This window comes from Mus musculus, chromosome 9 (assembly GCF_000001635.26).
Source record: "Mus musculus strain C57BL/6J chromosome 9, GRCm38.p6 C57BL/6J".
NCBI classification, from domain to species: Eukaryota; Metazoa; Chordata; class Mammalia; order Rodentia; family Muridae; genus Mus; species Mus musculus.
Genome location: NC_000075.6, coordinates 75111732 through 75128591, shown reverse-complemented (window position 1 = coordinate 75128591; position 16860 = coordinate 75111732). Strand labels below are relative to the sequence as shown.

At 40.0% G+C, this 16860-nt stretch overlaps 1 protein-coding gene across 8 annotated transcripts in view; it reads right to left on the bottom strand.

Annotated features, from left to right (window-relative positions):
• The window catches only part of Myo5a (myosin VA), a 153890-nt gene that overhangs the window by 95097 nt on the left and 41933 nt on the right, over window positions 1-16860 (bottom strand). For all 8 annotated transcript variants that reach the window (XM_006510827.4, XM_006510829.4, XM_006510832.4 and 5 more), the window contains exons 2-4: window positions 12296-12406; window positions 7748-7919; window positions 5537-5681 (exon numbers count right to left, since the gene is read on the bottom strand). In XM_006510827.4, the coding sequence (XP_006510890.1) occupies window positions 5537-5681; window positions 7748-7919; window positions 12296-12406 (428 nt within the window). The remainder of the gene's footprint in view (window positions 1-5536; window positions 5682-7747; window positions 7920-12295; window positions 12407-16860) is intronic.

The window sequence follows — 16860 nt, the reverse complement described above, 5'->3', positions numbered from 1 at the left end:
CAAGCAGCTGACTCAGACAGGTGCAGACACAACCAAACAGTAGATGGAGTTCGGGGACTCTTATGGAAGAACAGGAGGAATGACCAAGGCCTCTAAGGAGATAGGACTCCACAGGAAGACTAACAGAGTCAACTAACCTAGACCCTTGGTGCTCTCATAGAGTGAACCACCAACCAAAGAACATACACAGGCTGGACCTAGGCCTACTGACATATATGTAACAGATGTGCAGCTTGGTCTTCATGTGGGTCTCAAACAACTGGAGCAGGCTATTCCAAAGCTGTTGCCTGTATGTGGGATATGTTCTTCTAGGTGGGCTGCCTTGTCTGGCCTCAGTGGGAGAGGATGCATCTAGCCTCACAGAGACTTGATGTGCCAGGGAATGGGGGATACCTGGGAGGCCCCTATCCTCTCAGAAGAGAAGGGAAGGGGAGATGGGGGAAGGATTGTGGGACAGGTGACCAGGAGGGGACAGTGAGTGGGATGTAAAGTAAAGTAAAGTAAGAAAGAAGGAAAGAAAGAAAAAGAAGAGATGATTGTCAGCATTCACCGCCCTTTGTTTCCTGACCTGCAGATGCAAAGTGGCTGGTGCCTAGAGTTTCTTCTGCTGGGACTCCCTGCCATGCAGGTTTATACCTTAAACTATGAGCTGAACTAGTCTCTTCCTGCCTTAAGCTACTCTTGTCACGTACCTTGTTACAGCAGTGATATAGGTAACTGACATAGGGAGGAGAGACTTAATTTACATTACAGGCCATGTTCACTTGGGTCTCTTGTTTCTGGACCTTGGTGAGTCACAGCAAGGAACATAGAGTAAAAGCAAAGCTGCTCACCTCATGCAGACAGGAAGCAGACAAAGCTGAGAAGGTGGAATGGATAAGAGAAACCCTGACATATTCCCAGCAGCTTCTTTCCTTCTAATGGTTGCATTTCCTAATGGCTTACTCAGCTTGGAACTCATCAATGGACTAAGTCCTTGGAGAAGTTAGTGCACCTGTTCTGTCTCTCGATAACACTACCAAGTCTTCTGCACACAAACCTTTGGAACCATTGTATATTCAAACTATAGCACAGGGCATACACACACGGTACCAAACCTGACTTAGCATATACTGCCTGGAGGTCACAAAGCATCTGTTCAATCAGCCTTATAAGGTAGCAGGCATTACACCAAGCCTGTTATATAAGTAGGATACTTGGCACTACATGCTACCTGAGTCACAGTTGTTAACAGAAGAGATTTCACCATCCATAAGAGTCATTTTCTACTTAGCCAACGGACGTCAGGATACTAGAGCATTCAGAAACCACATAACTAAATGAAAGAAGGGTGGCTAAGAAAGGCCTGGTAATAAATAAAGTCAGAAGTAATAAAACCGGATGACACACCTAAATGGCTGGAAGGAGAGTGCAGAGATGATGCTTCACAATGATGAAGGTGAGAGCTTGTATCAGATTCGACTTAATATTTTTCAAAGTGTTTCTGTACTTATTAGCCAATATAATTTAATAACTGGAATAATAGGGACAGACACTCTTTTCCTCTTTGCAGAAAACAACCAAAGTTAGTTTGCTTAAGGTTGGTGACTAGTATGCCAAGACAGTGAGTTGTTATAGCATACACCCCTAACTCGAGGGGTACGGGGAGGTCTATGGTAGGCTCCTCTTGCTTTGCTATGTCACTTCTTAGCATGCATGCTCTGTCCTTCACTAGGAAGAAAAAGGCCCATTCATTGATCTAATCAAACATAAAGACAACAAATACATTTCACAGAACATTGTAAGGTCAAGTTAGGCCACTTGTGAAACTGGTCCATCTTACAGTTGATAAAAGTGAAATCCATGGAGATCCTAAGTTTTAAGTTCTATGGTTAATTGGGGGAGACGCAATTAGAACACACAGTATTTTTTTTTAAACTAAACCAAGGTTAACTACACAGTACTAACTTTTTAAATAAAAAAAAAAAATCAAAGCTGTAAGTAAAACTTAGGAACATTGCCCTGTGACTCACACAGGACAGGAAATACATAAAATTAAGATAATATTACAACAAATGACTATAAGGAAACAAAACTAAATCTTGGTGGTTTAATGAAAATAATTCTGTGACTTTGGTGAAGGAAAACAATCAGGGAGCCAGTGAGACGGCTCAGCAGGCAGTCACTTGGCTTGGAACTAAGTCCATACTTAAGACTCAGATGATGGAGAAAGAATTGACTCCCACATGTTTTCCTCTGTGTGCACACACACTCACAAACACACATGCACATACATGCACACACATGTACACACACAGACAGAGTGAAAAAAATCAGTCAGGTTTAGTGTGAAAAAGGACAAGTAAGAATGTGAGAGAAGGAATACAAGCAGAAAGACAGACCTCAAACTCCATTTGCCCTTTCTCCTCTAGAAGTCAACAGGCTCATTAAATGTAAGAGGGTGCAGTATTCCACGAGAGCACTGTCCTCTAAGGAGCATGTTTAGAATGGAGATGGGGCATAGACATTTCTAACTAAAACTGGGCTATCATAATGGCCTAACAGCTAAAGCTACTTGCCACTAGGCTCCTTTCTGGCTTCTTCAGGCACTACACCAACTTGGTGCACATTCATACATGCAGATAAAATACTCATAAACATAAATAAGTCAATAAACCAAGATGTAAGCCCATCACTTTAACCCCCACCACATCCACACAACCTGCTCTTCCTATAGAACAAAGGAAACCTCATCTCTAGAAAGGAAACTGCCAACCTTCTATCTCTCAGAACAAATCCTTGTGGTCATCCTAACTCTCGCTTCTTTCTTACCCTGCATCACGTTCCCAGTCCCATCTTAAATCTATTCCCTACTCAACATCTTCTCTAATACTTTCAACTAAGTCTCTGTTCCTCATTCAAATCATTGAATAGCCTCCTACCTGTTTCATCTCCAGAGTTCTATGCTTGCTTGCTTGCTTGCTCTGTTTTGTTGCCATAAAGTTACTGTAATAGGATTTCAACCTTGTAGAAGCTACACACACTGTAAAATGAACTCCTGCTTACGCATCGCTCACACCCAGGAGCTGCCCATTTGCTCTGTTTCTCTATTTCTCCCATTCTAATATTTTCTGCAACATTTTGAGTATAGGTTGTAAACATGTGTACTTTCACAGCCTTCACAACATTTGTTAAGCTTTGTTCTTATCTATTTATAATGGTCAAAATCAGGAAAGCTAATATTGCTACAATAACACTACCAGTTTAATCAATGATCCTATTGATAGGTGATAAGCATAAGCTTCATTTACTTTTATTCTTTGTTTGTTTGTTTGTTTGTTTGTTTGTTTTTGAGACAGGGTTTCTCTGTATAGCCCTGGCTGTCTTGGAACTCACTTTGTAGACCAGGCTGGCCTCGAACTCTGAAATCCGCCTGCCTCTGCCTCCCAAGTGCTGGGATTAAAGGTGTGTGCCACCACTGCCCGGCTACTTTTATTGTTTATCAGGCTTTGTTTGTTGAGTGGAACTTGTGTCTGGTTTGCTGCTGTATCATATCCAGGACAGTGCCTGGTGTTTGGATTGTGATTAAGAAATTTCTGTCAATAATGATAAGTTATATCTCCTCTAAAGATATGAGGGGTCTGTAGGAACAGCGGTGATGTGAAACACCAAGACTCACACCCAGGAAAGCTGGCATGTTTATTTGGTAAAATAAAAGAAAGAAAGAAAGAAAGAAAGAAAGAAAGAAAGAAAGAAAGAAAGAGAGAGAGAGAGGGAGGGAGGGAGGGAGGGAGGGAGGGAGGGAGGGAGGGAGGGAGGGAGGGAGGGAGGGAGGAGTGATTCTGCAGCAGACTCCCGACTAAACCAAAGCAGACACACTCTGGTGGCTGTAGCAGATTTTATGGGTACAGACTTATTAATATGTGATAAACATTCTAACTAACTGAAACATATTTCAAGCTTTCTACAAAAGAAAACTAGGCAAAGGGGGAACACCAAACCAAACAACCTTGAGTTAAGAAATGACACTGGCTGACTCACGGGGATATCATGTGGGATAAAGAGAGTGCCAGGAAAGCAGTTGAATCTCCTGACATTTGAGTGTTGCCACGGCAATGATGAAAACCACGCTTTCAGACTTGAGATCAGCACTGAGGCTGAGACTGTGTTACATGCACGAGGCTCTTGCTCTGACCCTTTGAGCCAAAGGAAGTATTTTCTGAGGATTGTAAAGTTCTTTAAGTATAAAACTTTTCAGAGATCAAATTCAGAGTCTAGCAGTCCGTGGGATTCCCTCACTGACTAGTGTGACTCAGGCCGTCCTGAGTGGTGCCAGCATTGCACTGCAATGCTCTGAAACTAGAAAAATCAAGTACTGGTAGATTCTGTTCAGCTGAAGGAAAATGTATTCACAGATGGAATTTTCTAAACATTAAGCTTTAAACTTTGGATATTCATTACTGTTTTATAGTAGTACTGAGCATACTATAACATATACTGCTAATTCACTGCCATTTTATACTTAATATGCTAATATTTTATACTTAATATGCTAATATTTGACTAACTGAATTTGAACAATGATCTTCCTATTGATAAGACCTTAGAAAAATTATAGAACTTCCCTAAGCCTCAGTTTTACCAACTGCAATACAGTTTATAACAACACAAATTCAAAAAGTTATGAAGATAAATTTTGTTAATAAATCAAAAATAGCTAATCAACAACTTGTGAGGAGATAGCACATGGTTAACTCTGGTACTTATTATAAGTACTATTATTATTAAAAGGGTATAATGACTTCTATGGGTACTTTAGTTGAAATAATTATAAAATTCTATCACACTTTGGTCCAAAAATGTGTACTGGTTGCAAAAGAGAAAATAAAAGCCTCTACAGCATCTATTTTATATTTTCTATTTTATAGACTGTTTTCAGGATTTCCCACATCATATTATGCCAATTTCCTCCCTGTAAGCCTAAGAAACTAGTTTTGTTTTGTTTTTTTTCCAGTGCACTCACCCTTTCACATTATATGATATCATTTATTATTCAGGGCATAATTTTATCTTGAAAGTGCTCTATTTTCCATTCTTTGCCCTCAAACTGTTAAAGCTCTGTGGGTGATATGAGACACACTCTGCAGAGGTATACACAAATAACTGATGTTCTGTTTTATATTTTTCATTGCTATCATACAGATTACTAGTCCTTTTAGTTTGTCTGTTACTGTGCTGAGTGACACTAGGGAAGTTATTTAATGCTATACAACTAAACTTTAACTCTCTCACCTATAAAACACAATATCTGTCCTTGCTTAGTCACAAGAACATGATGAGATTCCAAAGGCAATTTTTAAACAAACTATATAATCGGTTTATAAATGTGAGATTTTAATATTTAATTGAATAGTTCAGACACTTTGATATAAATTGGTCAAAGATACTTGTAACTATTTACAAGTTCTTTTCTCTTTAAATTATCCATGACACAGCAAAGAATAAAACTATCTTATCTAACAAGAGCCATGCAATGACAATACACGTTCCTACCAACCTTGCCATTTGCTTGTAAGCCTCTTCAGCTACTGCGAAGATGTGAGGATCCATGTCACCCATGTTCTGGCCACTGTAGGCATTAATAATATCTTCTCCATAAATAGGCAGCTGCTCATAGGGATTTATAGCTACCAGAACTATTCCTGAGAGAGGAGGATGAGAAAGAAAATGACATCAATCATCTCCTACAGGGCACATTGTTTCAGCTTGGTTCACATTAAACTAATCAATTACTCAAAGGTCAAAATACACCACAGTCTTAGGTATTCTAAATTATTGTACATAGTCCTAACTGATCTGGACTAGACTCTTTAAAATAATGTGACTTAGCCAGGGGTAGAGCACTTGTCAATCATTTGTAAAGCTCTGGGTTTGATCGCCATGTGGCAAAAAAGAAACAATGTTTTAAATAACTTAAACATTTTTATATTCAGTTTAAAAAAATGGGGGTTTAAGAGAGGGCTCAGGGGTAAGGAGCACTTGCTGATCTTGCAGAGAATTTAGGTTCAGTTCCCAGCACCCATGTTGGGCAGCTCACCACTGCCTGGAACTACAACTCCGAGGAATCTTCTAGACCATCTTCTAGACTTTGTGAGTACCCACAGGCATGTATATACAATCCCCCCACCCCAATAAAAATAAAAAATTCAAAAGCTCATTTCTAAAAATTTATCCAATGAAATAATTAGAGATTCATCTGAAGGATTTTCTTTTAGAAAGATATCACAATGGTCGTCATATAGAAAACAGAAACAAAATATATACTAAAATCATTGTGATTCTACTTAAGCATCGTGCCACATTGCAAAATACATGCTTTTAAAGAATATTAGATGTAAAAGAAAGTAGAGACAAGTGGAGGATCAGAAGTTCAAAGTCATTCTCAGATACAGAATGAGACAGTCAGAACTACATGAGAGGGCTGGAGAGGTGGCTCAGCGGGTAAGAGCACTGACGGCTCTTCCAGAGGTCCTGAGTTCAAATCCCAGCAACCACATGGTGGCTCACAACCATCTGTAATGGAATCTAATGCCTTCTTCTGGTGTGTCTGAAGACAGCTACAGTGTACTTATATATAATAAATAAATACATCTTAAAAAAAAAGAACTACATGAGACACTGGTCTCAAAACAAAAAAAAAAACATAGAAAACCATAACATGTGTAAAATAAATAAATAAATAAATAAATAAATAAATAAATAGAGGGTATGCAAAGTTAAGAGCACTGCTCCCGCAGAGGACCAGGGTTTGGTTCCTAGCATCACATGGTGATTCATAACCATCTGAAACTCTAAGGTCCTCTTCTGACCTCTACAGGCCAGGTACACATGTGTGGTGTACACACATACATGCAGTCAAAACTCGTATACACATAAATCTAGAAGTATAAATTGAAGAAAGATAAGAAAAATATTTAAATAATTGGGGTAAGAAATGTTATCAAGACAGATATATTAGATATAAATTCTTCTGAGAGGAAAAAGTATCTGTATGTGTTTAAACAGACAACAGTGAAGACATGACAAACACAGCATGGTCAGCAAGCCAATGAACACGGGGAATGAATGAACATCCAGATCTGGACCTCAGCAGAGTCATGATCAGTAGGAGAGAGAGAAGATCATGAGGGAAAAGGAGCCAGAGAGGTGGGAGGAAATCAGAAAGAACAAAATAGAATAGAGAAAAACAAAGACAGATGGGGCTGGGAGAAGGTCCACAGCCATACGCCCAGGCTCCAGCTTCATTTCTGAGAAAAGAGTCAGGAACTGGGCTGCTGGCAGCTAACACTGCAGGAGGGAGACAGACACCAAGAGGTGTGGTCCTGGGTGTCACACGTCAGTGAGAAGAAAGGTAGCACTAACTCTGCACCTGCACCACATGCCAGTCCTTGCACATCTGCTCTTCATAGAGCAGAGTTTTACAAAATAAAAAGAATTAGGAACTTCAGCACTAAGTCTGAAATGACTGGGAGGGAGTGTCCCAAAGATGAACCTGTTCTTTAAATGTTGAGCAAAATTATGTATATTCACAAATGACTGTATTTGGCAAGAAATGTAACCAGCTACTGAATATTGGTAAATCTTTCTGATAACTTAGAAGGGATTTTTACATGTATGAGAAATTCAATCATAGCTGGCTCTCCTTGTGTGTATTTCAATCACTACACCCATCAAAGGAAAGCTTACAGCTCATCAGCAAAGCACTTACCACAATACGTATAAATAAGTTTGGAATCGATGAAGCGAACTCGGAGATTATGTAGCACAGCGGGCTCGTGAAGGTAGCTGAGGGCTGTGAGGTCATTTTCTCCAACAAGTATGTCAGGGTTCCGTAAGTGAGGGAGCTCACCGGTCTTTGGGTCTAGACGGTATTCCAAATCCTGGGGACAGACATGCAACATCTGTGTCGGTAGAGGCAACCATGAAGCAGGCCTATGCACGTGATTATTCCTATTTCCGATTTGACTCTTGGCTTTAGAATGTATTTATTTCCTGTCATATTTCCATTATCAGAAAAACTAGTAAAAATGGCAAACAAAAAAGAATGGCTTCTTTTTCATCAGAATAAATCTGTGTAAATAATTTAAGATGTTATTTTCGCATTTCTTTATGTGTATGCATGTGTGCACTGTGTGTGGGTACAGGATGAAGTTATCTAGAGAGGCACTAGGTTCCCTAGGCTTGGAATTACAAGCATGAGCTGCCAAATGCAGATGCAGGGAACTGATCTCTGACCCTCTGGAAGAGCAACACACACTCTTAATCCCTGAGCCATCTCTCTGGCCCCAGTGTAAATAATTTTTGTTATTATAGTTGAAGAAGTCAGAGTCTAGAGATTTTTACCCAGAAAACTTTAGCCATTAGATGATTTTTTTCGGCCCCCTCTTCATTTCATGTATGGGACGTGACAGACAGTATAAAACAGGTTAAGAACTTAGTTCTAGAACCAGACTGGCCTAGGTCCAAGCCCCAATACTGGCACTTAACTCCTATTTGCTTTGTGTCTTTCTAAGATGGTATAACAAAAACATCTCAAAGTTGTGGTAAAAGTTTAAAGAGGAACTGCTTTGGCATGCTCTAAGATTTCTAAACCCCCAAGAGCCACTAGAAATTATGTGTCACATTGTGTATACATATTGGGAAGAATAATTGACACTTTTCATTAGACTTTAGTGAGGTGACTGACCCCAAACACTGAGAAGGAGCATGTGGGCTGGTGGGATGGCTCAGGCGGTAAAGGCTTTTGTAGCCAAAAGGATGACCTAAGTTTGATCCTATGCTGTGAAAGGAAAGAATCAACTCCTGAAGTTCCCCTCTGACCTCCACACATGCATCATGGCAAGCATGCGTACAAGCACACTAAACGTCAAGATACATTTAAGAAGTACTAGGCATTATAAAATCATATGTAATAGGGCTTTATGACAATCTCAATTATGGAGGCTGCCACTAGACCATAAATTAAGGACAACTAACCTAGGACAAGTGAAAGGGAAAAGATAAGTTCAATTACAACAGAACATGCTAGTTTATTACTACTGAAGATTGTACAGAGAGGTCAAATATTCAAATGCAGGATGAATGGATGACCACGCAGGAGAGATAGGATGCTTTGTCTCTCTGTTTCTCAAGGAATAATGTCCTTAATACACAACTACCTGTTCCCTTACTGTTCCAATCTGCTTTAAATTGCCTGTACTACATTCTTCTTGTCTGCCTACCTACAATGTAATGTTTAGGGCCAGGTACCTCTTTCACCTTTTCTGTTTATCTCCAAAAGGTATGACATATGGACTGCCAGCAAGTCCTGAAGGACGTGGGGCTTTGGAAATGCTCATGATCATCACGTTTGATTGATAATACAACTCATCACATAGCTCCAGAACAGCAAGAGGCATCCCAGAATGTTCTTCCAGACTTCATGGGAGCATGAGGCAGTCATGTGGTCAGTGTGGGAAGACAATGGAACTGGGATCTTAGGGAAAACACTAATAAGGCCAGGGCCATCTAAAAAATATTTACAAAAGTTTTCTCTTGGAATGGATATAATCTGCTTCTCTGAAATGGTTAGTCATGATCAAGTAAATGTACACTTATAGTATAGTAAAGACCATGCTTTTTAAATTTTATTCTAGGACCTAAAATCCTTTATTTCCTAAAAAGGAAGATGGTTGGATGCAGGGAGACTTTCTCTATTTTTCTCATCTATATCCTGTTCTTAGAACTGATCCTCTTTCTTCTCTTCATTGTCTTCCTCTTCTTCCTCCTTGTTTCTTCTCCTCTTCCCCTTTCTCCTTTTCCTCCTTCCTCCTCCTCTTTTAAACAGAATTTCATGCAGCCCAGGATGACCATAAACAGTTCAGGATAACTTAAATTCCAGATTCTCCATTCTACTTCCCAAGTGCTGGGATTACAGTATGCACGACTCTATCAGGTCGATGACTTGCTTTTGTTAATTACATCGATTTCAGGAAAATCTATCTGATGCCTCTAAACTTTGGCTTCCTTATTCGGTGAACAGTAAAATTATCACCTACCAACCCATAAAGCTGTCATAAAGCTATGAACTGACATTAAAAAACATAGCCCAGGGCAGGAGAGATGGCTCAGTGGTTAGGAGGACTCTGATTCTATTCCCATGGCAACTCACACCTGTCTGTATCCCCAGGGTCTGATTCCCTCAAATGAACATAATGCAGGAAAAACAGCAATGTACATAAAACAAAAATTATTTACAATAATAAATTACTTTAAAAAATTAAGTAGTATTCAACAGATCTAGCACAGTACCTAATATAAAGCAGATGAATTATGAATGTTGGGTATGTTAATTCTTTAGTTTAACATTCGAGGCTCATGGTGTTTTTTCACAGCAACAGAAAAGCAATTAACAGAGAAGCTGATACCAGAAAGCAGGTTGCCACTGTAAGGACCTGACCATGTGGGGGTTTGGAAGAATATGGAGGACTTTGTACTAGAAAAGTGGCTGAATGCTGAAAGGGAGTTTAATGTGTCGTTCTGCTGTCCCCCAGAGCAAACCAGCAGGCAGCAGTCCGTGGTGCTCTCTGCTTAGTTCTGATCTCCAAGTCCCTGCCTTGCACTCCTACCTCCACCTCCCTTGAAACTGCAATGTATGCTGTAAGCAGAAATAATACCTCTTCTCACCAAATTATTTTTAGTCATGGTGTTCATGACAGCAATAGGATAGCACACTAGGGTAGAAATCTTGAAAGTCCTGGAGATGCCCTACTCTATTTCTTAATTATTTCAAATTAAATGTATTTAAATCCAGTTTCCCTGGTCAGGTTATAATGTATTTCTTGTTTTGTTTTAGATTTTTAGATTACATTCATTTATTTATGGTCGGGGTGGTGGCAACACATGCACATGTTGGAATCCATGGTACACAGGTAGAGGCCAGAGGACAACTCTCAAGAATCAGTGTTCTCTTTCCACCATGTAGATTCTAAGAATTGAACTCAGGTCTTTAGGTTTTGTGGCAAGCATCCTTCACTGCTGAGCCATCTCACCAGCCCTTGATAATTTACTACATAAACCAAGCTGGCCTCAAACTTGAAATCTTTCTGCCCCAGATCCCATATGCTAGGAATGAGACATCATATCTGGCTTAGACTGAAAGTTATCTTAAATATACATGATTTCACAATTATACCCATATATACATACAAACATAATTTGATCATATTCCTCTTCCTATTCCTGTCTCTTTTTCCTTTTCTCTTCCACTAAATCCTTTCACCTTCCCAAGAAGCCCCTCCTACTTTCACGTCTTGGGGGCAGGGTATGTCCCTCTGCATATAATTAGGGTTGCCTACCTGAGTTATTTACTCAAGAAAGAGCAACTTAGCAGTGGCTACACTGCTGCAGAATATGGCTCCCCTTCCCCAGCAACCATTTACTATCTGTAACTCTTCAGATAGGGGTGGGGCCTTATAACTCCTTCTCCATCCATGCTGAAATGTTTATGGGCCGCCTAGTCCTGTGCAGGCAGCCACTGCTGCTGTGAGTTCAAGGTACAATAGCTATGTCATGTCAGGAATGCAGCATGTCAGAGCAACCCCACAGCCACCCAGACAACCTCCAGCTCTTACGTCCTCTTCTGCAGTGTCCTTAGAGAGGGTAATAGAGGTGTCCCATTTAGGACTGAGCCCTCAACACTAGGACTATAAGTTCTTCAAAGAAAACTAATGTTACAAAGTTTTAAGAAGGAGTGTGGTATGCCCTGCCAAATACAGTGGGCAGGTTAAAAGCTGTGGGACAAAGGTGAGTTCACTCATGCAGAATGCAGCCAGTCAGAGACAGAGCTGGTGGTAAGGCCTCCTGCTGACTAGGGAAATATTTCTTATGTATTAGCTTCATAGTCAATATTTTTCAAATAATTACATTTCAGTAAGATATCAAATCTTAGACTGGTACTTAGTTAATATGAAATAAGTGTAACACTGTCTTAAACATAAAATATGAACACTAAACCACATCTTTAGTATTAAGATTAGATATTAAGGCAAATTTCATAATAATAAATGTATAAGGTAACATAATTGTGCTTAAAGCACGTACTGTTCTCACGAGCCTCTCTGTAGGGTAGAAAAATTACCATTTTTATCAAAAAAGTAAACAATAGTATTAACTCAAAATTTATGTTATAATTGGGGTTAGGCAAGTTATAGCAAAATTCTATCTTTCACTCTCCTTCACTTCAGTTAAATACAAGAAGTTAAGGTGAAGTTCTGACCTTCCCTTCCTCGAGGTGAAGCAGGAGCACTTTATCTCCAGGCTTATAATCCTTGAGCAACTCTGCCGATTTCCACACTTCCTCAGGATCAGGGATCCAAACCCTGGCAAACTAGAAGACAAAAAGCAAAGAAATCTGAGCTAGCAAATCAAGCACTTAACAATCACATGTAAAACATCATATCAATTTTACTTATAATTAATTTACTAAACAGTCATCTTAGACCAGGCCTGGCCGTGCTTATCAATAATCCCAGCACTGGAGGGGAAGGGTAAAAATTCAAGTCAATCTCAGCTGCACAGTGAGTGAGCAGGCAGCCAGCCTGGGGGCCTGTTACAACAACACAACAACAGCAACAAGAGCAACAACTACAACAAGAAAGACTCTGGGCTATAAGAAATTTTCTTTTCTTTTGTTTGTTAGAGACAGCATCTTATTGCATAGTCCAGGGTGGCCTTGACCTCATGATCCTCCTGCTTAGGCCTCCTGAGTATTGTGATTGCAGGTGTATACCATCCCTGCATGACACTTAACTTTTAAAATTAGAATAGAAAAGTAGGTTAGCCCCAGTACCACCACCATTCCCAAATTACATAAATAATATGCCTGAAAAAATAACTAAAACTAAAACCCGACTTTGCTTTATATAGTAACTGTAATTTGGGGTAAAAATTTACATATAACATCTATTTTCAAAGTTCTCATGTGGTAATTCAGCAGCATAGCCATATCTTTATGGTAGCATTTGCAACTGAAATCTTTCATGTGGTTTCTTCATCTACAAAGCCTTGGTGACTTCTCAGACAGCCTTCAGGAAACATTCTGGTGGGGAGGTGAGAAATAAGCTAGTAGCCTAATGTCACAGATTTATAGACTACATTTCTAAAATTTTCTTTGAAAAAAGTTTTGTTGCTTATTTTAAAAGCTGAAGAAAATTGTTATTTAAATTTTTGAACACATTGTTTTATGAAGATTAATGAAAAATAGTATTTGGCTAGCAATACACTTGGTTCAAGTACCCTCAATACTATGAGAATAGAAAGAATGCAAAGTTCTAAAACTATAATCTCAACTAGTTTTCTGGATCTAAGCCTGTTTTGAGAAAAAGTGAAAAATATAATAACATGTATGAATCTTACTAACACCACAGCAAAGCCGCATGCAATGCCTGCTTGGACTCTCCAAGAAGGAGTCGCCCTTTAAACTGTGGATACAGGGCTGGCAAAATGATGCAGTAGGTAAGATGCTTACCACTAAGCCAGAAGACCTGAGTTCAATCCCTGGAACCCACATGGTAGAATGAAAGAAATGAGTCCTGCAAGTTGCCCTGACTTTCACTTGACATGAATTTCCTCTGACCCCCAATCTACATATGCACACGTGTGCACACACATACACACAAAATGTAAATAAATAAATAAATAAATAAATAAATAAATAAATAAATAATAAGTGCGTCTTAGGTTCCAGTGTTTGGCCCCATCAATAGATAATACTGTAGGATAAGCTAGATCTAATTGGCTACGGGAGACATACTGATACGTGCCAGGCTAAATCTTGTCTCTGACCTACACTTACGTTCTCATTTCATGGAAAATCACCTTCGGATCAATTCTCCCTCACTATCTTTCTCTCCTTATTCACCCCCTTTCTGCCCTCTCTCTCTGTCTCTCTCTCTGTCTTTGTTTCTCCTGCCTTCCTTTCCTCTCCCCTTCCCTCCCCTCCCCTCCCCTCCCCTTCTTTTTCCTTTCCTTTCCTTTCCTTTCCTTTCCTTTCCTTTCCTTTCCTTTCCTTTCCTTTCCTTTCCTTTCCTTTCCTTCCCTTTCCCTTTCCCTTCCCCTTCCCCTTCCCCTTCCCCTTCCCCTTCCCCTTCCCCTTCCTTCCTTCCTTCCTTCCTTCCTTCCTTCCTTCCTTCCTTCCTTCCTTCTTGCCTGCCTGTGATGGCAGTGCTGACCACTGAACCAATGCTAGGCAAATACTATATCATGAGCTACACTCTTATTCCCTACCTCTCTTCCCCCCTTGCAAACAGGGTCTAAGACAGCCTTAACTTGCTATGTAGAGCAGGCAAACCTTGATCTTATGAGACTCCTCTGCTGCAGTTAACCAAGCATCTAGAACTACAAGTATGGCACTATGCTCAGCTAGACTTGAACTATGTATGTGTGCACACACATGTACATACGTGTAAGTACATAAATCAAGGGGTGGTGATAGGTATTTCCCTCTATTGCTTTCCATCTTTTGTTGTGAGGCATGGTCTCTAGCTGATTCTGGAGATCAACAATTCATCAAAAATAAATGACCAACAAGCTCCAGGGATCTAGCTGCTTGTCTCTGCCTCTCTAGAGCTAGGATTTTAGGCATGTCCTAAAGATTTGTATGTAGGTGCTGGAGATCTGAATTCAGGCCCTTATGCTCGCATGACCAGTACTTCACTAACTCAGCCATCTCCCTGACCCTGGGTTTCATTGTTAATAGTGACCAAGGTATAATCTACTTGAGCTCTGAGTTGAAATGACATCTGGATTTAGGTCTGTACCATGCAGATCTACTTCCAGAGAAGCTGTGATGTGATGACAGGCTAAGTACTGGCCACAAGAAGTTCTGCAAACCTGTAACAACACTGCTTGCTACAAGAGAGATGTTAAAGATTTAGCAATAAATTTAAAGGTGGGGGAAAGAGAATTAAAAGGTAGTGGGTGGAGTGTTCCTCTTTCTCCACATCCTCACCAGCATCTGCTGTCATCTGAATTTTTGATCTTAGCCATTCTGATTGGTGTAAGGTAGAATCTCAGGGTTGTTTTGATTTGTATTTCCCTGATGATTAAGGATGTTGAACATTTTTTCAGGTGCTTCTCAGCCATTCGGTATTCCTCAGTTGAGAATTCTTTGTTTAACTCTGTGCCCCATTTTTTAATGGCATTATTTGATTTTCTTGAGTCCAGCTTCTCACATTCTTTGTATATATTGGATATTAGTCCCCTATCGGATTTAGGATTGGTAAAAATCCTTTCCCACTCTGTTGGTGGCCCTTTTGTCTTATGGACAGTATTTTTTGCCTTATAGAAGCTTTGCAATTTTATGAGGTCCCATTTGTTGATTCTTGATCTTACAGCACAAGCCATTGGTGTTCTGTTCAGGAATTTTCCCCCTGTGCCCATATCTTCGAGGCTTTTCCCCACTTTCTCCTCTATAAGTTTTACTGTCTCTGGTTTTATGTGAAGTTTCTTGATCCACTTAAACTTGAGCTTTGTACAAGGAGATAAGAATGGATCAATTCGCATTCTTCTACATGATAACTGCCAGTTGAGCCAGCACCACTTATTGAAAATGCTGTCTTTTTTTCCACTGGATGTTTTTAGCTCCTTTGTCAAAGATCAAATGACCATAGGTGTGTGGGTTCATTTCTGGGTCTTCAAATCTATACCACTGATCTACCTGTCTGTCGCTGTACCAGTACCATGCAGTTTTTACCACAATTGCTCTGTAGTACAGCTTGAGGTCAGACATGGTGATTCCCCAAAAGGTTCTTTTATTGTTGAGAATTGTTTTTGTTATTCTAGGTTTTTTTGTTATTCCAGATGAATTTGCAAATTGCCCTTCCTAACTCTGTGAAGAATTGATTTGGAATTTTGATGGGGATTGTATTGCAAGCTTTTACAACAACTCTGGAAATCAGTCTGGCGGTTCCTCAGAAAATTGGACATAGTACTACCGGAGGATCCAGCAATACCCCTCCTGGGCATATATCCAGAAGATGTTCCAACTGGTAATAAGAACACATGCTCCACTATGTTCATAGCAGCCTTATTTATAATAGCCAGAAGCTGGAAAAAACCCAGATGTCCCTCAACAGAGGAATGGATACAGAAAATGTGGTACATTTACACAATGGAGTACTACTGAGCTATTAAAAACAATGAATTTATGAAATTCTTAGGCAAATGGATGGATCTGGAAGATATCATCCTGAGTGAGGTAACCCATCACAAAAGAACTCACATGATATGCACTCACTGATAAGTGGATATTAGACCAGAAACTTAGAATACCCAAGATACAATTTGCAAAACACATGAAACTCAAGAAGGAAGACCAAAGTGTAGATACTTTGTTCCTTCTTAGAATGGGGAACAAAACACCCATGGAAGGAGTTACAGAAGCAAAGTTTGGAGCTGAGACAGAAGGAAAGACCATGCAGAGACTGCCCTACCCGGGGATCCACACCATAATCAGCCACCAAATGCAGACACTATTGCATATGCCAGCAAGATTTTGCTGAAAGGACCCTGATATAGCTGTCTCTTGTGAGGCTATGTCAGTGCCTGGCAAACACAGAAGTGGATGCTCACAGTCATCTATTGGATGGAACACAGGGCCCCCAATGGAGGAGCTAGAGAAAGTACCCAAGGAGCTGAAGGGGTCTGCAACCCTATAGGTGGAACAACAATATGAACTAACCAGTACCCCCAGAGCTCGTGTCTCTAGCTGCATATGTAGCAGAAGATGGCCTAATCGCCATCATTGGGAAGAGAGGCCCTTGGTCTTGCAAAGATTGTATG